At 36.9% G+C, this 25,160-nt stretch overlaps 2 protein-coding genes across 2 annotated transcripts in view; both read right to left on the bottom strand.

Annotated features, from left to right (window-relative positions):
* LOC306842964 (uncharacterized protein) overlaps positions 1-25,160 on the bottom strand; it is a 405,022-nt gene that overhangs the window by 345,792 nt on the left and 34,070 nt on the right. The gene's annotated exons all lie outside the window — the stretch shown is intronic.
* LOC306842587 (cytochrome c oxidase subunit 4 isoform 1, mitochondrial-like) lies at positions 13,528-20,321 on the bottom strand. Its single transcript, XM_079373536.1, has 5 exons — positions 20,146-20,321; positions 19,002-19,081; positions 14,150-14,314; positions 13,921-14,052; positions 13,528-13,816 (listed from the first exon to the last, which is right to left on the bottom strand). Exons 2-5 carry the CDS (start codon positions 19,078-19,080, stop codon positions 13,680-13,682), a joined length of 513 nt encoding a protein of 170 aa, XP_079229662.1. The 5' UTR covers position 19,081; positions 20,146-20,321; the 3' UTR covers positions 13,528-13,679.

Below are 25,160 nucleotides of genomic sequence, written 5' to 3'. Positions count from 1 at the left end.
TGCTCTACCCTGGCAGCTTTTAGAGCCTGCCTATAGCTGGACATACTGTTTTTCCACGCAATTCTAAAAACTTCTAATTTAGTTTTTCTCCATTTGCGCTCAAGAATACGAGTTTCTTTCTTGAGAGAATGGGTATAACTGTTGTACCATGGCGCAGTACGTTTTTCTCTAACCTTTTTCAATTTGAGGGGGGCAACAGCTTCTAATGTATTAAAGAAGATATAGTGCCCATGTTGCTAGTCATTTCGTCTAGTTCATGCGTATTTATGGGTACACAGAGCAGTTGAGATAAATCAGGCAGGTTATTTGTGAATCTGTCTTTGGTGGCTGGAACAATAGTTCTGCCCACACGATAACGCGGAGCCATATAACTAATATCAGTAATAGGCAGCATGCACGATACAAGGAAATGATCAGTAACATCGTCACTTTGAGGTACGATATCTATATCAGTAAGATCAAGTCCATGCGATATAATTAAATCTAGCGTATGATTAAAACGATGAGTGGGCCCGGTGACGTTTTGCTTGACTCCAAGAGAGTTTATTAGGTCAGTAAACGCAAGTCCTAACGCATCATTTGTATTATCAACGTGAATGTTAAAATCTCCGACAATTAGCAGTTTATTAGTAGTTAATTAACATTAACTAGTAGATCTGAGAGGAAATCTGCAAATTCTTTTAGGAAATCTGTATATGGCCCTGGCGGTCTATACACAGTAGCCAGAGCAAGAGATAGGAGAGATTTCTTTTGCATATCTAACAGTGTAACATTAAGCAGAAGTAGTTCGAATGAGTTAAACCTCCTGTATCCTGTTTTGTGAGTAACATTGAGAGTATTACTATATATTGTTGCCACACCGCCGCCACGACCAGTCTGACGGGGCTCATGTTTATAACAGTAGCTTGGTGGAGTAGACTCATTTAGACCAAAATATTCATTTGGTTTAAGCCAGGTTTCAGTCAGGCAGAGTACATCAAAATGATTATCTGTGATCATTTCATTTATAATAACTGCTTTGGGTGTGAGTGATCTAATATTTAAGAGCCCAAGTTTTAAAAATTGTGGTTTTTCTGGTTTAATCACGGTCAGATTTTTTCTAGATCCTGCATTGAATTTATATTTTGATCTCGCTATTCAGGGAACAGACACAGTCTGTATAGATTGGACAACGCAATTACTTCTATTTTTTAAGTGGGTAGAACAAAAGTCGTCATAGCAGTTATTTGAGAATTGGCTTACTAGTCAGATGGAGCGTAGCGTCCAGATGTTGTCCGACAGGAGTTCCGCTCCGACTCTGCTGGGGTGCAGGCCATCAGCACGGAAAAGCCTAGGACGCTCCCAGAAAAGATTCCAATTATTAACAAAGAGCAGTTTCTGTTCTTTACACCATGACGATAACTATTCGTTTAAAGCAAACAGTCTACTGAACCTTTCGTTTCCTTGTCGATACGTGGGAAGCGGTCCTGACACGATGATCGTCGCTGCGGGCGATGTGCTGCGTACCGTCTCGATCAGGCTCCTGTAGTCCCTCTTCAGTGTCTCCGTCTGCCGCAGCTTGATGTCGTTGGCCCCGGCGTGCAGCACGACAGCACCGATGTTCTCGTTGCCCCTCAGGATCGCAGGTATCTGCGCAGAAACATCGAGAACACGTGCACCGGGGAAACAGTGAGTGTGCACTTTACCTTCAGCTGACGTAGCACGGACGTGCCGGACGATGGAGCTTCCCACGACCACAGCATCGCGTTCCGTCTCGCGGAGGGGGGCGAAGCGGTTCCGGGTGGAGATGAAGGACATCTGGGAAGATCGTGTTCTGGGTGCACAGGGTCTGTGCAAAGAAACACACGGAGTAGAGGTGGTGGGGATGTTAGAAGCGTGTACTTTACCTTCAGCTAGCGTAGCACGGACGTGCCGGACAATGGAGTCTCCAACGATCACAACGTCGCGTTCTGTCTCGCGGAGGGGGGCGAATTTGTTCCTTGTGGAGATCTCGAAGACAGGGGGGGGAGAAGTCACCCGAGGCCTGGCTCGCGTCCTCCGCTGCTGCAGCACCCAGGGTCCGTGGTGTCCCGGCGCCGGAGTGAAGGACATCTTGGAAGATCGAGTCCTGGGTGCACAGGGTCTGTGCAGAGAAACACACGGAGTAGAGGTGGTGGGAGTGTTAGCAGCGTGCTGTATACTTACCCCAGACTTGTGAGCGTCAGCCCGGGATGTTTCCAGCGCAGCTCTCCGTTCCTTCAGCTGGGCCTTTTTCTCCAGCAGGTCGCGGATCTGTTTCTCTACGGCCTCCAGCTCCAGCTGCACCGAATGCAGCTCGAACGTGTCCTCACCTGCACTCAGAGGTAGACACAAATCCGCCATTTAAGCAAGTAACAGTGAAACGATAGTAATGTGTGTGAATAGAGGATTTGCAATGTAAGCGAGATTAGCGGCTGCCACGCCGCCGATGCTAACGGGCTATAAGCTAATAGCAGACTCGAGAATCAGAATAAAACTAGTGATAAACAGGTGCTCTGATCGGATTTGTTATAGAACGCTATAGTGGATATATTCACATGTTATAGAAAAGCCGTTTGAATAAGGCAGTCAAAGCCCCACTGTCGTCGTTAAAGCAGGTTCAGTGGCAAACGGGATCACGGAGAAAAAACAAAACAAAAAAGGCGAAAAGGGCAAGGCCCTCTGTGTGCGTGTGTGTGATCTCAGTCTGGGTGTGTGCCGGAAGCGGAAGCGTTCTCTGGTGGCAAGCGTCCTCTGGTGGCCAGGAAGCGGAAGCGTTCTCGCATTGTGTCCATGATAAGAGCACGTTTTAACATATTTTATTATTTAACACTCAATATTTAACTTAAGCGCTTCGAGCCATGCATACAGCGCCGGACATGACAGGTTTTCTGGTACCAAAACAAGTATTTAAAGGAATTCCTTAGCTTATTGTCGTTACTGTGGGAGCCAACAACAGCACAGCTTAACCCTCCGCACATTTTTATATTTAGTTATATGGAAAAAGTTTCAATTCAGTCTATCTTTTTTACCCCAGGCCGTAGCTCTCGGTAATGATGGTGGATAGCAGCAGCAGCATTGGTCAGATCACCTGTCAATCAAGCTCTTTGCGAACGGTCAATAGAGTCTATCAAAGACTATTGATAGTTTTCATGTGACGTCACACCCTTATAGGAACGCCCACCTGGCGGACAAAAAGAAGCTTTGCTCCACTGATCACCAGCAATTTTTACGCAGATTGCATCAAGTAATAATGTAGTAAAACGCAGATATTAAAAGGCGAGTTTCGGTATTGATGATGATGTATATTTTGTACAGGCAAGAGGATGAAGCCAGAATATCAACGCAAGGTGCAAATTTTCACATTAAATGGCTTCCCATAGAAAACCATTAGAAGGAAAACACTGAAACGTTAAGTGGACTGCGTTCATGTTCCCGGCCTCATCTGCTTGCCCGTGTAAACTATGCATCATTAATGTGGTTATTACTGAATTTGTCTTTTCATATTTATGCTTTAACTATATTAAGGCACTTTAAGTGTTTTTACAACGTTTTTTCGCACTGTTTATGATTGAAATATTGCTGCGGGTGCTTAATATGGATTGCAAATGGCCAAAACTTGCATTTTGTTCAGAAATACCTTTGTTTTATCCTTTTGAGAGGTGATCAAAATATTTGCAGCTGGGAAAGAGATGAAAAATTGACATGCTTGTGCTGCAGTTCTATGGATGTTTTGCCCTCCAAGTCTTTGAGCAAGTCACGTGACTGAAAACTATCAATAGAATACCCAAGACATGTAGTTTTGAATGGGGGAAAATGCAATGCTTAATATGGCCGCTCAATCGCAGGAAGCCCCGCCTTCTGAATGAAAGAGCCAATCGGTAAAGTCAGCGCGTCACTGCACCTGCCATTAGAAGTCCTGGTTGCTATAGAAACAGTCAGTGCTCTGAGACGCACGCTCAGGACTGCGCATGCGCACTGTCTGATCTAGCCTGAGAAATAAGCTTTTTATAATGCTATTTGAGCAAAAGAAACAACATTTATGACACAGTTTTTGTCCGATTTCATTGGTGATTTCAAATATGAAATTTAATCATAAGCTTAGTGAACAGTTTTGGAGAATTTGATGTTTCCCCATACAAAGTGATAGGAGCTGCACTTGGATGCCCGAGAGGCGTTTCAAAGATGGCCGCCAAGTGACATGACTTGTTAAAGACACTTGACTGGATGGCGTCGCAGCAAAACAGGTTTGCTGGAGCTCTTAAAAACTTTGCTCAGATCCCGGGTTTTTTAAAACAGTTCATGTTCAGAACTAGCTGGAAAGATACAGTTTATATTATGAGTTAAGTAGCCTCCTTTATCTTTTTTTCCTTTGCATTTTTTTACTATTTGAGCTCTACTGAAGACGCTTTTGCCAGCTAGTTGCTGATAATAATAATCCACGTTTGATGTATGCCAAATTTTGTTCTGAATGTCGGCATTCAATGTACCCCGTTGACCGACCACAAAACTACCTTTATTAATACCCCTTTAATGGCAGATTATGTAACAGACCAATGCAGAGCTTCCTTGTGGAAACTTAACAGTTCACTGTTAGAATTACCAGATGTAAAGGATAAAATTAAAGAATTAATTGCTAGATATTGGAAAGCAGCCACAATTCAAAATTCTTTTGGTACCAATTGGGAGCTTTTTAAGTTTGAGAAAGGTGTTTATTTAAGAAAAGTTGGAACACTTTTAGCCAAAAAAAGAAGGGTTCTTGAAGACAACCTAATCATGAAATTATCTCAGTCTAATAATTTTGATTAAATGTCTCTAGAGGAAAAATCTGAAATTGCAGATTTGCAAATTAAATTGGATGAATTGTACTAATCAAAGGCTAGGGGTGCTTATACAGATCCAGGAAAAAAAATGAAAAATTAAGCTAGAAAAGCATAATTTTACCCTCTCAACAATTGAACAACTTTGTGTTGATGGCAAAATTGTTAAAGATCCAAAGGAAATAGCAAACTACAGTGCCAATTTTTATAAGTATCTTTATAGTTCAAGGTATTCAGAGCAGACAACGTCCTCATTTCTAGACTCGGTTAATTATGTTAAGGTTATATCTGAAAGTGATAGATTTTTTTTGTGATACGTTGTTACTCCTGAGGAAGTACAACGAGCAATTAAGAGTTTGAAAAACAATAAGTCCCCAGGGTGTGATGGACTTACAGCTGAGCTGTACAAATTATTTTCTGATGAACTTACTCCCTTTTTAACTCGGGTTTTTAGAGAAAGTATTGAAAAAGAGGCTTTACCTCCTACATTGATGCAAGTTATCATAAGTTTAATTCCTAAACCTAAGAAAGATCTTACCAATTTAGGCAACTGGCGACCCATCACACTCCTTAACAATGACTATAAAATCTTCGTCATAATATTTGCTAAAAGACAAAGATTGTTTGGATACTGTTATAGATGAGACTCAGTCTGGATTTATGAGGGACAGACATATAATGAATAATATTAGATTAGTTTTAGACTTATTGGATTATAGTGATTTGCTGGAACATAATAGTTTTATTCTTTTCCTGGATTTTTCTAAAGCTTTTGATTCAGTTGAACATTTAAATCAGTGGAAAAATTTGGTTTTGGTGAATATTTTTGTAAGGCGGTAAGAACTCTATATTACAACTGTAGTAGCACAATTAAATTAAAATATGGTACTTCTCCTAGATTTTACTTGTCACGTGGTATTAGGCAAGGGTGTCCATTATCCCCTTATTTATTTTTACTAGTTTCCCAGATATTTGCTTCTTATATTTCTAATAGTGGTCTTCATGGTACTATTGCTGACAAACAGATACTCATCAGTCAGCTGGCTGATGATACCACTCTTTTTTTTGCAAGATGCTAACCAAGTTCGTTTAGCATTAAACTATATCCAGCAGTTCTACAAAGCATCAGGCCTGTGCTTGAACCTCTCAAAATGTGAACTGATGTCCATCAAAGAAAGGAATTTGTCAGAAATTTGTAATATTCAAATAAAGATCAGGTATCTTATTTGGGTGTTATTATAACAAAAAATGAATTAGAAAGAAGCTCCCTAAATTTTAATCCATTAATTGAGAGTGCTCTGTAAAAACTGAATATGTGGCTCCAACGTGATTTCTCATTGAAGGGAAGAATCTTACTAGCCAAAGCTGAAGGTTTGTCAAGGTTAACATATGCTGCTCTCTCTTTGAATGTTGACACTGCCATTCTAAAAAAAATGATACAATGCTTCTCAACTTTGTTTGGAAGAATAAAACTCATTTTATTAGAAAATCTGTATTTATGAACACCATTGAGAAGGGGTTTAAACTTTCTTTATTTCACCACTTTAACAACAGCTTTAAAATAAATTGGATAAAAAACTATCAATAAGCCCTCATCTACATGGAATCTGATCCCTAATGTTGTTTTTTCCAAACTAGGTGGTTTAAGTTTCTTATTAATCTGTAACTATAACATCATGAAAATCCCTGTCAAATTATCTATTTTTCATAGGCAAATGTTGTTGGCTTGGTCCCTCATTTTTAAACACAATTTTACACCTCACTCGTATCTAATCTGGAATAACAAAAATCTACTGTATAAACACAAATCTCTCTTTTTTTTTTAAATTGGTTTAAAAAAAAATATTATTTTTCTCTCAACTTTTCAATTAAAATGGTTCAATCTGTAATTACTCTCAAGTATTCTCAAGATAACGTTAGCTAGCTTCGTTTGTGACAGTGCATACTCTTATAGGCTGTTTTGTTTACTTGACCTTTTTAAGATCTTCTGTTTTCATAGTTTCACTAATGTTATTATGTTAATACGATCTGTATGAACCTTTAAAGCTATGTCATTTTTTTCAGTCTCTGAAAAGGATCAGGTGACGACTGACGAGTGATCAGCGTGAGGGCGACTTCTTTCAGATCTAGGAGTAAGACAGTGAAGCCACATAGATTGAGAGTAGGGAGACAACACTAGAGAAATAAAGGATGAATTTGTTCATATTTTAAAATGTTTAAATTTTCTAAACTTTTTTCTAATTAAATTTATTTTCATTTATACAGTAAGCTTAGAAATGCAGACATATGTCTATTCAGTAAATAGGTTTAGCACTTTAAAAGAAAGATACTGATTTTGATAGATAGATAGATAGATAGATAGATAGATAGATAGATAGATAGATAGATAGATAGATAGATAGATAGATAGATGATAGATAGATAGATAGATAGATAGATAGATAGATAGATAGATAGATAGATAGATAGATCTCACATTACTCTCAGCTTGGCATCAGTGCAGTTCCTCCAGTTCGCAGCTGTACTGAAAATGAGCAGAGCTGGCACAAACCACGAACAATGGTAAGTTAAATGATTTTTTTCAAGAATTTTTAAGAATAAATGACATTAAATGATTGCTTTCCTAACATCATTCCTTGAGGCATACAAACCTTGTTTTAAATTAAACTCTTTGCTCTTTAAAAGACCTAAAACTTATGTGTCAGATTAGTGAGATGTCCAAGACATGCACTGTTGGTGGGCCTCCAGGAACAAGTCTGGCAAACACTGGTTCATACTAAAGTGACTATTGGTATTCCTAGGGAGTCCGGCCAGGTCCTGTCAGTGGGATGGTGGTTATATCTGCATTACCTAAAGAAAGGAAACTCGCTGATGGCTTAAGGTGCATAGTGCAATCAGTTACTTAAAGTAGAAGTATAATATGGGATAGTTTAGGATTGTTTACTATGTGGACAAAGGGATAGTTCACAAAAAAGTCATGGCATTACTCGCTCTCATGTCATTCCAAACCCATATAACTTTAACACAAAGACATATATTAGGCAGCATGACTGTTTCAGTCACTATTCACTTTCATTGCACTATTCATTTCTTTTTTTCTCCACTCAATAAAGATAATGGTAACTGAGTCTATAAAGATGTGCAACTTATTTTTCATACTATTTCTGTTATTATTATTATTATTTTTTTTTACTATTTTTCATTTCAGGAGTACCTTGTTTAAAAGGTGTTTCCAGCAACCTGCCTGACCTGTCAGTCCTGCAAGTGGCAGAGGTGTATTTAGTCACCACAATGAGGATGTCCAGTGATGATTGGTTGGTGGATTCTGCTTTCGGTAAAGTTCAGGCTGGAAGTGTTCTGTCATACCAACAGCAACAACATGCAACATTACTCCCCATCAAGATGCCCCACCACAGCCACTACATGGTTACAACCTTGACCCATGTGTGTGTGCTTATTTGTACATAGTAAACATGAACTACTGCACATGAAGTCACTGGCAGTAACTCTGGAAACAGCACACAAGATTGAGCATGCCACCAAAGACCAGACTGCTTCGATGAATTGGCACTCCGTTAGAAAGCCACGAGTAACAAAGTCCCGATTTAGAGAGGTTTGCCATGTACGGGGGCAGAGCTCTGCTGAACACTTGTCTGAAAGCAGACATGAAGAGAGGCCTTGAACTGGAATCTGCAACGGTGGAGGAATACTGTCTGTTGCGTGGAGTGAACTTCTACCCTTGTGGATTGTTTACGACCCCACAGAGCACCAGGTTTTTGGTCTTTTGGAGATAAAGTGCCCAAATCTAAAAAGTTATGCTGACTGCCCTTACCTGAATCTGCAGAATGGCACACCAGTGCTAAAACAACAGCATGTTTATTACTGGCAAGTGCGAGGGCAGATGCTGATCTCGGGATTGGACTGGTGTGATTTCGTTGTGTACGCACAAGATGACATCATGATCCAGCGCATCTACAAAACTGTAGAATGTTTAAAACCATTAGAGAAAGGGCTGACCATTTCTTTTTTTTATGTCTACCTGCCAAGATCCTTAAAAATGTCAAAAAGAAATTCAAGTTGATTTACATTGTTTCGGAAAATGTGTAAATAACTTTTTTACACTGTATCAAAATTATTTATATTTACACGTTTGAAGAAATACTATGTTATTTATATTTACACGTTTACAGAAACACTATCAGCTATTTATATTTGCATGTTTACAAAAACACTGTATCAGTTATTTACATTAACATGTTTACAGAAACACTATCAGCTATTTATATTTACATGTTTACAGAAACACTGTATCAGTTATTTATATTAACATGTTTACAGAAACACTATCAGCTATTTTTACAAAAACTCTGCATCAAAGTTATTTATATTTACATGTTTACAGAAATGCTGTATCAAAGTTATTTATTTACAGACACATTATTAAAATTGTTTACAATTAATCAACATTTATATTCTCTACAAATAAATTCAAATTGATCCATCCCCTACAGCAAGTGTCTTGTCTAGTTTTTAATCCTTGGCCCATGCTTTTACCAAGGGGCCATTCTGGAAGTTCAGAAGGAGGCAAGCGACAGTGTATAGCTGGTTGATGCTCCCTGTGATGGAAAGAGGAATGACTGTATCAAACAACTTGTGTTGTTTCACCCTGCGGATGAGACACTCTACATGGACCCTCAGTTGAGCGATGGATTGAGTTTCCTTTACCTCATCAGCCAACATCTGTTCTCTTTTTGACAGGTAAGCAGGTTTGTCGACTTTGCATGACACACAGTCGTCCACGAGAAAACCTTTGTCAACCATAATAGCCATGTCAGGTTTCAGCAGAGACACAATCCCAGACTGCTTGAGAAGCTCCTTGTCACTGATGGATCCTGCATACAGGGATGACACAAAGGTGACTGCGCTATGTGGTGCCATGCCAATTAACCCTTTGAAAGTGTAGTGGGATTTATAAGAGGAGAACACTTCACTTTGAAGCAGGAGAGAGGATGGAGTTTGGCACTGCAGCTCTGTGCAGTCGATCACCACTTGTGTGTCTGGATAGTCCTGGAACTCCTTTGGCATGTGAGCCTTGACCACTTCCTCAGACATCCAGATGCGCACTGATCCAAGAACGATATAAAGAAAATTTGCCCAGGTTGTTCGACTCAAGTCAAGTCAAGTTGAGCTTTATTGTCATTCCGCTACATGTGGGGACATATACAGTGGAACGAAATGTCGTGTCTCGCAGGACCACGGTGCTACATAAATACAGCCATACAACAATGAAGTAAAAAAACACTATAAACCTATACACAACTAACTCACGGTGGACTGATGAATATCAAATCTGGGTAACACTTTAGAATACTGTTTCTTACTTACTGCATAACTAATAAGGAATTATTGAAGAACTAACAGGTAATGATTCATGAACACTTAACTCACTACTGTTAACTACTAAGGAAGATGTGTTAACTAATCAGTATGTAATACGGTTTTATGGTTGTGTTAAGTAACAGTTAGCTAAACAATAACTAATGTATTCTGTCACACCTCCTGAAGAACTACTATTAATTATCTACTAGTTAAGGTTCAAGAAAAATAACTATGAAATAACTACTACTGAACAATTATACGCAAATAGTCACTATAATAATCAGATTGTGGCCCACAAATCAAGTACTTGAGCAAAAGTACAGATACCCAATAAAATATTACTCCAGTAAAATTATAAGTAGGCCTATTAATTTTTTTAATTACTTGAGTAAAAGGACACTATAGTACCAACTTTGTTACAGTCCACTACTACTATTATTAGCCTATAATGGAAATGAAATATGCATTTTGTTTGCTGCACACCCAAAAGGACTCATTACTATAACTGTACATAACGAGGGGTGAGAACCAGAAGGGCGTAAGTGACATTTTGGGTGAAATGGATGGATATATATATATATATGAGTATACAAATTTTTATTATAAATGATTGAAATCAGTGCACAAAGTCAGATCAACCTATGGTAAGTTTTTGTTTTGGTCCTCCTGTAAAGTTAGTGAAATGTCACTTAAGCCTTTCTGGTTCTCACCCCTTATGTTTTTGCCTGTATGGTAAATAATTTCCTTGTTCTATAGGAAATCTGCTTCGGAAAGGAACCGTAACTCAACTGTCTTGCCATAACTATCCAACTTACTACAGATACAGTACACTCTGTAAAATGGTGGTTTGTTAATTAATCAATTAATTTATTTATTTATTTTCTGAAACACTGGGATGAAGCTGTTGGGTCATATTTGTTTTTTAGTCTTAGGTAGTTTTTGTGTTGTGTTAATGCCTAGTTAACGGCAGTTTCCCTGAGCCCAGCTCCCGTATAAGTAATTAATTCCTTATTAATTACTAAAGGTTTCGCTATATTTTCACTTTAGAATAGGCCTACTGTTTCAGGTTCAAAATAAGTCCTGCAGAATTATTTGATAATTATTTATTAATTACTAATGGGTTCCCTATATATTTCACTTTAGAATACTGTTTCAGGTTCTAAGTAATTCTTGAAGAATTATCTAATAATTATTTATTAATTACTAAAGGTTTCGCTATATTTTCACTTTAGAATACTGTTTCAGGTTCTAAGTAATTCTTGCGGAATTATCTAATAATCCTTTATTAATTACTAATGGGTTACCTGTATTTTCACTCTCCCTCAGTCCTTGCCTTACATACAGAAATTGAACTAATAGTAATATGGCATATGCTGAGGAGGCACACATACAGTACTTTATATAAAATATAAAAACTAAGATAAGTTATCGCATGGCACTGGAGAGGTGGTGGGGTTCCTGTCAGAAGCTGATTTCTTACAAAACACTCAAAACAATTCACTATACAGGCAAAACCTCTGTAAAATTTATTGCATTTATTAATATTGCATTTTCATACTGCTACTACTGCTAATAACATTTATATGAATGGGTCACAACTCAATGTAATTGTGTATGACTGTTCATTAGTAGTTACTTCATAATTAGTTTTCTTGAACCTTAACTAGTAGATAATTAATAGTAGTTCTTCAGGAGGTGTCACAGAATACATTAGTTATTGTTTAGCTAACTGTTACTTAACACAATCATAAAATTGTATTACATACTGATTAGTTAACACATCTTCCTTAGTAGTTAACAGTAGTGCGCTAAGTGTTAATGAATCATTACCTGTTAGTTATTTAGTAATTCCTTATTAGTTATGCAGTAAGTAAGAAACAGTATTCTAAAGTGTTACCCAAATCTGTGAGCCAGATCCCTTTGTGTCAGACCAACTGAGACATGGACCATGAAGAGAAAAAAACTCATCTATGGGCTGCATTGACCCTGTTAAAAAAAAATGTATATGTCTGTTTATACATAGAAAAAGTAGCATTTGTGGCATTTCAATTTAGTTTTCTTCCGCATCCCCCCATACATTCATAACACAATGTATATTGTATGTACTGTATAATATACAAAATTAGAAATGAATGATAAATGAAAAAAATATATAATTACAGATGCATTGCCTGAAGCTCCACCTTCACTCCTAGTTGTTGATGCCCTTGCTCTGGTCACACGAGACCTGTTGTGGAATGCAGGTTCAATGAGTCTCAAGATGTGGGACATGTTTGAAATGATCTACATGGACATAATGTATTATGCAAAGACCAAAAAATTATAATACAGCATCCTAATAATGATATACTATCATTCAAGTTTTAAATCTTACCTAGTGTAGAACCGTATGTCATTGTCTAATGCAGCAAATCTGCCCAAGCAAAATCTGTGACAGACAGACAGTTGTTCCACTTCTTTTCGGAGATCTTCAGTCTGATCTAAAAAAAGATCGACAGCCGCAGGAATTGGAAATGAACAATGCTCCTGATGCTAGAGGTCCATAGGCACAGGATCGTGGTTCAGTGTAGGGGAAACTTCTCTCCTCTGCCATGCTCCGGTGTGCCTTGGTGCTGAAGTGTTGTTGTTCAAATCATCACTCTTGAAGTGACAACTGCAGACTCTTGTGTTAGGAGTGATATTAAAATCCTCACATTGTATATAGTAAATCCATTTTTTACGTGTTTCCTTGTCCAATGGAAAAGTATGGAAACTAACCCCCGAATTAACCCTTGAGGATGTCACGTAATGGGACACAGCAATACATACGTTGCACCTTCATGCTGAAGGCACTTGATGCTTCTTTAACTCATTAATAAAATGTTATATTTTACTAAAACGTTGTTACTACAGTTAATAAAATGTATAATATTAAATAATTATTTGTAATCGCTAGCTAATCGAAAATTGGTCAAATACAGCACTATTACCACAGCTTGCTATCAGAGAACGCTAAACCGGAAACTTGCATACAACTGACATTTTAGCGGAAATACGTTGGCGGTGGATAGTCCATTGAACCCAAAATCAAGTAAAGTCAAGTAAAAGAGACAAACAGAATGTGCAGTGCTGTGGGTCCTCAAAGTAATAGGCAGAAGCCTAACAAATCAGTAAACACAACTGCATTTTCATCCAAAAGTTTTTCAATTTCATTACTCCTAAATAAGCATTGAGGACAGTTTAAAGAGACTTACTAACTTTTCATTCCATTTTTCAAATAATTGCTGATTTGATTGTTGAAATAGGATCTGAAAATAAAATAAAGCACATCTACAGTAAAAATAAGACAAATCACATTGATACATATTGATTTTTATTGATGATACATAACCTTAAGAGGAAGCAAACTTCCAAAATTATTCAGAAGTAACGGTTGAGAAAAAAAAGACAGACTTGTCTGTTTTGTTGGATTATTAGTTAGAAGGTGTGGGCCTGGTCTACAATTTATTTCTTCCAAGCATTGTTTTCATAGTCCCATTTGGCTGAAAAGCCCTCAACAGGGTTGATCCTCATATCCAGCATTCTCTGAAGCTCCTTCTGCTTGTATTCAGGGTCAAATGTATGAGGAACATCTCCATAAACTAAACAGACAGAAGACATACATATTCAATAACTGTACGCAGGTATGATCCTGGATGAGATGATCAGCAATACTTGTATATAGTTGAAGTCAAGCTAAACTTACCATACTTCCTCTGCCACAAGACAACTAAGCCAGTGAAGCCAATGAAAAAGAAAATTCCTGCAGCTACTGATTTCCACTCTCCTGTTCCCTTGTTCATTTCAGCAAAGCTCTCCTTGAAGCTGATGCGATACACTGAAATCAACCATTAAGAGAAGGCAATTAGCATATTAAAATAAAAACTCAAAAGTCTGAATCAACAGAGAAGTCTTCAAAAAATACTATCACACACATTCAATCTTCTCCTCTTTGGACAGCGCAGCCCAGGATCCCTTCTCTTTTTCCTTTAGAGACTTCTGCTCAGGACTCAGCTGCTGCACAAACTTGATATCAGGAAGAGGGCTCTCTCGTCGGTCAAAGTATGCTGGCAGTGTGTACTCCTCAACCTTAGCAACTCCTGAGAGGACAAGTAAAACGACTGTTACACAATTTACACACACACTTGATACATTTTTCTTTGATTCTTTGATGAATACTGAGTTAAAAAAAAACAGCATTTATTTAAAAAAGAAATTGTTACAATATACAATGCTATTCAAAAGTTTGGGGTCAGTAATTTTTCTTTTTTTAAAGAAATTCATACTTATTCAGGAGGGATGTGTTAAACGAATAGATGTCAATAGACTTATATTGTTAGAGAAGATTTCTATTTTCAACAAATGCTGTTCTTTTAAACTTTATATTCAAAGAAAAAAGTATCACAGGTTCCAAAAAACAATATTAAGCAGCACAACAGTTTCAATACTCATAATAAATCAGCATATTAGAATGATTATGAATTAGAATGACGTGCTGCGTCAAAGAAATAAATTCTATTTTAAAGTATATTAAAATAGGAAACCAATATAAGAAACTGCAATAAGATTTCCCACCATTACTGTTTTTTCTGTATTTTCGATCAAATAAATACAGCCTTGATGAGCAGAAGAGACTCCCTTTAAAAAAAATTAAAATCTTTCTGATCCCAAACTTTTGAGTGGTGGTGTGTATGTATGTATGCATGCATGCATGCATGCGCGTGTATGTGTATATATATATATATATATATATATATATATATATATATATATATATATATATGTATATATATATATATATATATGTATATATATATATATATATATGTGTATGTATATATATATATATATATATATATATATATATATATATATATATATATATTTTTTTTTTTTTTAATATTAGGGCTGTCAGTTTGACACGTTAGCTTAGTTATGAAAAAATAACACGATTAAAATATTTTAATGCATTTAAAGGATTAGTTCACTTTTTTTAAAAAAACTTTTGCTGATAATTTACTCACCCCCATGTCATCCAAGATGTCCATGTCTTTCTTTCTTCAGTCGAAAAGAAATTAAGGTTTTTGATGAAAACATTTCTCCATATAATGAACTTCAATGGGGCCCAAACGGTTCAAGGTCAAAATGACAGTTTCAGTGCAGCTTCAAAGGGCTTTAAACGATAACAGACGATGAATAAGGGTCTTGTCTAGCGAAACGATCGGTCATTTAAAAAATAAATAAAAAAGTTTAAGTTTTATAAGCACAAATGCTCGCCTTGCTCTGTTCTGTGATGCGCGTTCGTGACGTCACGTAATACGCAGTTACGTGGAAAAGGTCACGGTTGAGGTAGGCGGAAGTACCGAGTCAGTAGGCTTTTTAATATTAAAACACCCAGGATACGTACACGAAATGGGCATTTTAAACGATAAACTGACACAAAGACATTTGAATATGTGTATATGGTCCTCCTTCCGCACATTTGTAAACACTGACTCGGTACTTCCACCTAAGTCAACCGTGACCTTTTCAACGTAATTGCGTATTACGTGACGTCACGAACGCGCATCACAGAACAGAGCAAGGCGAGCATTTGTGCTTATAAAACTTAAACTTTTTTATTTATTTTTGAAATGACCGATCGTTTCGCTAGATAACACCCTTATTCATCGTCTGGTATCGTTTAAAGCCCTTTGAAGCTGCACTGAAACTGTCATTTTGACCTTGAACCGTTTGGGTCCCATTGAAGTTCATTATATGGAGAAATGTTTTCATCAAAACCTTAATTTCTTTTCGACTGAAGAAAGAAAGACATGGACATCTTGGATGACATGGGGGTGAGTAAATTATCAGCAAAAGTTTTTTTAAAAGTGAACTAATCCTTTAAGGCACTGGCCCAGCCCCCAGGCCTGTGTGTCATCTTACATTTCATACAGGTGACTGTTGACAAATAGGATGCAGGACAACTCCAAAAATGCAGTTATTCCCTAAAAATGCAAGATATTGGGGCAAAAATGCCCCTGTATGAGTCTTCGTCTCATATTTATATTATATGGTAAGTGATATCACACTAGCAGCGAGAGCAATATCACACGAGTGCTGTTTTTGTCACTAAGAACACGAGTGCAAATGTGATGTTATACAACAGTTCAGTAAATAAGTGAATATTGTGCGTTTGTTCAATTTTGCCAACGAAAATATTACCTATAAAGCCACAGCAGAACTGTTGTGCATCTCCGAGCAACACAGGGATGTTTAGTTTCTGAATGAATCCGCGTTTTGAACAAATCGGGTGAACCGATGATTCAAAGGCCCATTAATAAAGGGAGCCTTTTACTGAATTCCTGAATGAATCAGCCGTCTGAACGAATCGACTCAAAGACATTAACCGCCATCTGCTGGTAGTTTTTTTTTTTTTACATTTCAAAAAGTGGAACTTTCATATATTCTAGATTCATTACATGTAAAGTATAATATTTCAAAAGTTTTTGTTTTAATTGATGATTAGAGTTTATTGAGATTCTCAAAATATTAGAATATTTCCTAAGATCAATAAAAAAAAATTAAAAAAAAGGATTCGCAAAACAGAAAAGTTCAAGTTCTGTAAAGTATGTTCATTTACGCACTCAATACTTGGTAGTGGCTCCTTGAGCACAAACTCCAGCATCAGTGTGGAATGGCATGGAAGCGATCAGCCTGTGGCACTGCTGAGGCACTTTTGAGCCTTCAGCTCGTCTGTATTGTTGGATTGACTGTTTCTCATCTTTCTTTTGAAACTATACCATAGATTCCATATGGGGTTCAGGTCAGGCATGTTGGCTGGCCAAGCATCTCCATAAAGCTTGTCAGCAGATGGGAGCATAAAGTGCTCCAAAATCTCCTTGTAGACTGTTGCATTGACTTTGGACTTGATAAAACACAATGGACCAACACCAGCAGATGTCACGGCACCCCAAATCATCTCTGACTTTGGAAACTTCACACTGGACTTCAAGCAGCTTGGATTCTGTGCCTCTCCAGTCTTCGTCCAGACCTTGATTTCCAAATGAAATGCAAATTTTACTTTTATCTGTAAAGAGGACCTTGGACCACTGAGCAACAGTTATTCGCAAGGTTGCGGTCATCCCTGTTGTTTGTGCACCTTTTCCTACCCAGTTTCTTCCTTCCAGTCAATTTTACATTTGATATGCTTTGATACAGCACTGTGAACAGCCACCCCTTTCAATAATGACCCTCTGTGACTTGCCCTCTTTGTGGACAGTGTCAATGATTGTCTTCTGGACCATTGCCAAGTCAGCAGTCTCCCTCATTATTGTGGTTTCAAAGAACAAGAGATACCCAGAATTTATACTGTAGGGATGGTCATTTAATGAAACTCAAATGAAAATATTCTAATATTTTGAGATACTAGATTTTTGACTTTCAGGAGTTATAAGCTCTAATAGGGATGGCTCAAACCATAATTTTTTGCTTCGGTACAATACCAGAATGTAGTACCTCGGTATCCTCGGGATACTAAATCGACACCATAGGTGACAAATAACCAGCCTCAAAAGATAAGTGAATTAAAAATATATATATTAATAATAATAATAAAAACAGATTCATATGTTAATACCTTTGTATCAAACTGTAACAAAAAACCTAAAGGGAACATAGGTTACATTTTGATGTTGGAGAAAAAAAAAATAGGCTAACTGAAGTAATAAGATGAAAATATATTCAAATCTTATCTTTTCAGTGCAAACACATAGTGCAAACTAAATGTCTCCTAAAAAAAAAAAAACCTACCGGAAACATAGGTTTCATTTTGAAGAAGTTTGAAGAAAAAAAATAGCACTGAAGTTGCGCAATTGATGCAACAAATGTTCCTTTATTGTAAAGTGTTATTCTAACAGTCAAAGTAATATTCAAAATCATGTTATTATTTCTCTCTCTCAGATTGCTTTCAGATTTCAGACTCAACCAAAGAAAAAGCATTAAATATAAATCTCACTCTCTCACTTGCTTCATATTAGTGGTCGGCAGCACGTCAGAAACATTCCCTAAATATCATTGATACTAAAATTAATATAGCAAAACTCTTGCTCAATTCATATCCAATTAAAATTTTATTGTATGAAATGCAAGTGCATGTATTACGTGACCAAAACTTCATTGATTCTAGTGTGTCTCGCATGCACATTTGCGCTTACTACATTACATCTGAATGTGCGTTGATCAGATGTAAATAAAAGGTCAAATCAAATCTGAATTTATGAATGATGCACTCATCTGTCGATCTCTTAATTCTTTGAAAAGATCAGGATGAGCAAGCGACAAATGCTTTAAAAGATTTGATGTGTTCCTGTGGCAACATGATTTAGGCCTATAGCAACGCTTGCATACAGGTACAGTAAGCTCAGTTCCTTCACCTTTGTCATCTGTTTTTTATCCAAAGTAATGCCATATTTCACTTCTACTGTTCTCCATTTATTAATTTTGGGTGCGCTGAGTTTAATCTGTTTGATCCATCGCGTAGTTCGGTTGTCACATTTTACCAGTTGCGCAGCAATTTGGGAAGCACTGCCACCTAAAGGTGCATTTTGCAACTGCAGCGTATGAAATACCGAATTGAGCAAAATGATGATATCGTACAGTTTGAAATATAATATATACACCGGTATTTTTCCAGTATCGGTATACCGCGCATCCCTAAGCTCTAATCATCAATTAAAACAAAAAAACCTTTAAATGTTTCATATATATATATAGCCATGCACACACACAGGTTGGCATGTAGCTTACCATGTCCACCACGCAGGCAGATGGAAGTGGACAAGGCCCGATTACCAACAAGATGACGAAATACTCTAGTTGCCAACATCCTGTGAGAGAACAAACAGTAAATGCAAATGAGAAGCTACTATTGAACATCAAATAACTGAAAAGAGAACACATTTTATTATGAAAACACCCAGTCACAGTAGTACATTTAACTTCAAGCTAAACCTAAGGACAATGATGTAATTTGGATTCTGACCAAATCTGACCAAAATGAAGGTGTTTGAGCTTTTTTCCCCCCACAAGTCAGTCCATTTAGATCACATACAAGTAGAAACATGAATACATTGGTGTCCTAAACTCCAAAGCTGATGCAAACATACATGCAGTATACTGGTGCATTTCGGAAATGTTTTCAATCTTCATCTGGTAAACGTTAGAACAGGATTACTAATTTCAGTGCTTCAAGGGTGAACTTTACTATCAAAGTCTAATTTGTATTTATTAATTTTTATTAATTTAATTAATTTCCTGTTTTATAGATAAAAATATTAATATTTTTAAACCATGCTTCTATAGGACATTCGTTAAAATAGCTATCATTATGAGTAATTAAGGCAGAAAACACTAATTTACAATATAAGAAATAATTTAAGTTCATCACTCATTAAAAAGAAAAGAAACAAAAGCACGACAGATAGTTACAATCGCTTTACTATGGTATCGTCATATTTATTTAAATAACTTAAACAAGGATAGTCAGCGCATAGCTCAACACAATCTTTGGCATGAGCCGGTTATCTAACATTGCAAGGTCATATCGTCGCTGGGATGTGTTAAACAACAAAAATATGGCATTTACCTCTAGAATGCACTTAACACATTAATAAACAATGTGACTGCGTATCCTAAAATCTGTTTTACTCTGTTGCACCGTGCTGGATAGATTAGAACACATGTAAGTTACCGGTGTAATGCTAATGCTAAAGCTAAAACTCAAATACAGTATCAGTCATCAACCACAGTAGCCTCAATGTCACGAACACAATTAAAAAACACTCAGTCGCTCGCTCGACACATAAAATAATAAAAACAAAGCTTTATAAAATCAGAATATATAGAGCCTACAGAAATAAATGGGCGAAAAAAATACATTTATCTCACAAACCTCGCGCCTCCGTCTGTCACTCACTTGAGGAAGGATAAAGGAAGTGAGTGACGCAAACAGGAAATAGGTGGGCAGAGCTTCTTCTTCTTCGTTGAGGTTTAACGGCGGAGCGTCGCATTACCGTCAAGAGCGTTGCATTACCGCCATCTTTCTGGAATAGTCTTCTGCGATGTTACTCCAGTTTATTTCCTCCAGCTATCATATTCTCTGTCATTAAACCTTTTCTAATGAAAAAAATTACAAATATTTTTTCCTGCCTTGCCTAATTGCACCACTAATTACGCCCCTGCCAACCCATCTCTTAATTCTTCCATCATAATTCTCCTCTGTTCTTCATACCTTCTGCAACTTAAAATAAAATAAATAAAATGTTCTATGGATTCTATGTGGGCAGAGCACGTGGCTGATGAATTATTTAAGCATTCAAATATTTTACAACAAATTATACTTTATTGTTTTAACAAAATAATAATAATTATATATATATATATATATATATATATATATATATATATATATATATATATAAACATTAAATATATATTGCTTTCATTTTGGCTCTGAATCTTTTTTGTGGAAGCGGTTCGAAATCGAGTTCCCCCTCGAAATCAGGTCCGCTTAGGAGTGATCCCATTGCTTAAATAAATACATAAAGATATTAATGTAATGTCCGCACACAATATGATAAGGATACAGGAAACACCAGCCATAAAATAGATAAGGTTATTATTAATAAAGCTTTGAGAATTTGCTCTGGTGCAGTAAGATCGACTCCAATTAAGGCAGTCCAGGAGTTAGGAGAAGTACCCTCAGACTTGAGAAGAGATATGTCTTGTCCAAATACCCACACTTGCAGTCTTGGCCACTTGAGAGCCACTCAAGAGCGCGTGCTCTTCAGCATCCCACACCACAAAGACAAAGTACAAAGACAGATTGAACCAAATTCAGTACATAACTTAATGATCATGCATACTGTATATACAGGCATTCAGGTGGACCCAAAATATGAATGCAACGCAAAACAGCAACTCTTATGCTGCATTTTCTATAACGCCCTGCTAGCACACGTACATCTCCGAGACGTCTATTTGATGTCTGCATTTACATCTGCAAGACGTATTATTTAGGGTGTTTGCTCATCTGCAATACGTCTATAGGACATTTCCTTTTAGATGTCAAATAGACGTCTATTAGATGTCTTTAAGATGTTTATGATTTAGAAAGTATGTAAAACTGACATCTGAAAGAACTCTGCCAGACGTTTGTAGACAGCAGATGCTTTCCAGATCAAGAGATCTTTAATAGACATCTTGCAGACGCACGTGTGCTATCTGGGCGGTTTTCTAAAGGAAAACGCTTAACATGCAACTTTGGGTGTTGTGTTCAAATTCTGGATTCTTATGCTTGCCTATATGCATGATCAATAATACTGTATCCTGAATTAGCCATTGTACTTTAAGCCACATTAAGCATTTTTTACGTTCACATGTCCTGCAAGAAGCGGTGTGGGATGCTGAAGACCAAGCGGTTGCCGTGGTAATGAACAATGATGCTTTGTGCTTTTGAAATGAGATGGCTTACTGTATGAAGCATATGATGCGTGAAAGGGACAGCTAATAAAACTAATAGATCAGTGAAATAGACATCTATAAATTAAGTTTATATGCATAATGGCTTTCATTTCTTCATAAAATGCCTGTGTTTCTTAACTGAAATATTAGTCTGGAATGTTTGAAGCCGTAACTATCTACAGAGTAACTTGCTGTTACGTGCTACAAATTAGCAAGACTACATGCTGATAATTGATCTGAAATCGTTATTTAATGATAGATTATAAAGTTTAGATTACAGAACAAGTTATGTTTGCGGTGTTCCTGCATGTCTTTGACCAGCAGATGTCGCATAGCGCATGCGCGGAGTAAGTCTCTTTTTTTTTTAGGAGTAACTCATTATTACGAGAAAGTTTCTCGTTATTTCGAGAAAATAAGTCATTATTATGAGAAAGTTTCTCCTTATTACGAGATATTAAGTCATTATTATGAGAAAGTATCTCATTATTATGACTTACAGAATTATACTTTTTCTTAAGGTGGCGGGAATACTCCACAATACAATAGCAAAATATATAAATATGTATAGTATTTTTATGTTACATTAATCAGTGTCTAGCACACCTTCCTGAGGAAAGGATATGGACCAGAAAATATTGCACAGGCTTAAAGATCTATACTTGTGCTCTTATTATTTCAGTTATTTTGCATTTAATATAAATAAACATGTGCAAACAATATACTTGCTCTTGAGTATTTTTTTCTTCAGATTATTACTTTTACTTACAAATTCATCATCATCATCAAGTTGTTATGCTATGTTAGCCTACTATAAAACTCTTATGACAAACATTTCTTCTAATATCTTCAATTGTTGCGTAGGCCCGAGCTGCAGCGGACACGTTCATAAACGACTTCACTTGGACCCATTGTGCCAGCTGTCTCTTTAATACCGCGTGGTTTATGTGTTGCTGCTGATTGATCTGACATTTTTGACACACCCACCAAACAAGAGAACACGTATGTCAAACCCCGTTGTACACCGTTTCCAGGAAACATGTCGCTCAACCTGGAAACCGTAGCAAAACGCTGGACACAGGTCTGAGCTTGAACGTGCCCCTTATAAAAAAATGAAATTAAATATTTTAGAAGTGAACGCAGCATCGCAGTTGTCTGAACCTGAGCATTAAGCTGTGCCGTCAGTCAGTCGTTTCCCATCATGCTTTTAACCCTTTAAGACCGGGGGCCTGTTTCAATAAGGAGGTTCAACCAACTCGGAGTTTAAACTTGAACTCTGAGTTGATTTACCGAGAGATTAAAAACTCAAGAGTTTTCGGTTTCAGAACAGCTGATCTGAGTTAGGTCAATCAACTCTGAGTAGACTAAATCAGAGTTAAGCGCGCACACCGCGACTATAAAAAGGCATTATCAATGGAGCGCAGATATAACGAGTCACCATGGCAACATTTGAAAAAAAGAGATCTGCATTTTTTTCTCCAGCTGAACTTGATGTGCTCATGCAGACTTATAGCAAATATGAGCATATATTTAAAAAAAAAAAAGCAACACCACTGCATCGGCGAAACAGAGACAGTTAGCGTGGGAAAACATAGCTGCTCAAGCTAATGCGTAAGTTTACACTTAAAATATTTAAAGTATTTCAATATTTAATTATACTAAAAAAAATAAGTAATGTAATGTGTGACGTGGGGAATTGGCTTAAATTTTGAAGTTATTTCAGATGTAATTGCATTCAAATACATAAAATAGGCTACGACATAGTTTCTAAAACAAATTTGACAAAACAAGAATGCATATAACCTTAACTTGATGTTCAGTAGACATTTTTAATTAAAGGTTCCCACTTTTACACACGTTGATGAGTTTAAGATAAAATTTGTAAAATTGAGTTTTTAAAAGATTTAAAAATGCACTTGTGTGTCTGCCTTTTTTATTGATCAAGTGGTAGAGGTTGATATGACATTTAGAATGTAAGCAGTACTAAAAAATTGTTTTTAGAACGAGTAATAATCCGATTAATCTAGTTCCAGTACATGTCCCTGTTGAAGGTCAGTGAATTTAAGCTAATTATTTATTTTTTTTGCAGTAAACTTAAAACTATGGTATTGAATCTAATTGTAATGTTCATGTAGGCGCAATCCTGCAGGTATTAAAAGAACATGGCAGCAGCTGAAAATGAAATATAAAAACATAATTCAATCAGGTAAGGTTTGAGCATGTCATGCATGTAGTTTTTTTTTTTTACAAATGACATTTATGTAAATGGCAATACATGTCTAATGCTGTTTTCATACAGTGCTCTTTTTCATTTGACATCTCTTCAGCCAACAGAAAGAAGGCAGAGGCTCGCAAGACAGGGGGAGGCCCTGCACCAGCACCACTCACAAATGCTGAGGAGATGGCCCTGAGTCTGAACACTGGAAGGCCAGTGGCTGAGGGAATTCCTGCAGGGTGTGTCACTCCCCAGGACACAAGTGCCTATAAAATGTAAGAGGGCTACATACACACACACACACACACACACACACACACACACACGTATAAAATTTACTTTCTTTTTTGCATTGGTCTTAATAGATTCTGATGGCAATATCTGCCTTTTGGAGCCTCCTGTATTAACAGAACCCCAGGCAGTTGTAAGTGTCCTAGCTTCTGGTGTATTGAGTAGGCTAAGTAATATTATAAAGTGTGCTCAACCAAATGCTCATCTTCTCAGGATGTAGGGGATGATGACACCATTTCTGCTGATACAGAGAGGCCTATAGAGGTAATGTTATGTCTGTAGACATCAAACAATCTTTAAAATCACATCTTTACATTTTTGTGTCCAGTAACCTATAGAATGTAAGTATATCCAAGTATAAACCTATATTCTTATCTTCCCCCATCACCACCCTCCAAAGTGTGGAAGAACAGGAAGAGGAGGAGGAGGAGGGTCCATCAACTTCTTCTGCACAGATGAACACAGTTCAGTGATGTACAGTAAATGCCAGTTTAATTCAATGGAAGTCATGTACAACATAATGTAACCCTAAACTACTGTATTTTCAGTTACCAGTAAAGGAGTTATATAAACTGCATCTGCTTAAACAAATTGAAAAAACCAATAAAGAAATGAGTTACTTGGATCGACAGATCCTTAAGTCAGATATGGAAATCGAGATCCTGAAACACAAGCTACAGGTAAGGTGTATATTGTGATTAGTGGATTATATAAAAGTTTTGAAAGAATATAGGAATTGAACAGTTGCTTTTTAATTTGTAGGAAATAAAGACTAAATAAATTGTTGTGACTTGTTTATTTCTTTCTTTTTTTTTTTTTTTGTGTGGTGGTGGCTGATTTAATCAGAGAATGAATTGTGGCATATAAGGTCTCGGACCACCCTTCCATCCTGGAAATCTGCAGGGTGGTTGGGGTCTTCCTCTGGGTCTTGTATGTGTAGG

The sequence above is a fragment of the Barbus barbus genome (assembly GCF_936440315.1).
Source record: "Barbus barbus genome assembly, chromosome: 23".
NCBI classification, from domain to species: Eukaryota; Metazoa; Chordata; class Actinopteri; order Cypriniformes; family Cyprinidae; genus Barbus; species Barbus barbus.
Note: the sequence above shows the minus strand (reverse complement) of the source record. Positions and strands in the feature narration are given on the sequence as shown.

Excerpts from the sequence above, each read along its gene's own strand:
- LOC306842587 (XM_079373536.1), bottom strand. The coding sequence starts at position 19,080 with ATGTTGGCAACTAGAGTATTTCGTCATCTTGTTGGTAATCGGGCCTTG. Across the intron at positions 14,315-19,001 it reads CTGCCTGCGTGGTGGACATG|GAGTTGCTAAGGTTGAGGAG; the intron begins GTAAGCTACATG and ends TTGTCCTCTCAG. Across the intron at positions 13,817-13,920 it reads CTTGTGGCAGAGGAAGTATG|TTTATGGAGATGTTCCTCAT; the intron begins GTAAGTTTAGCT and ends CTGTCTGTTTAG.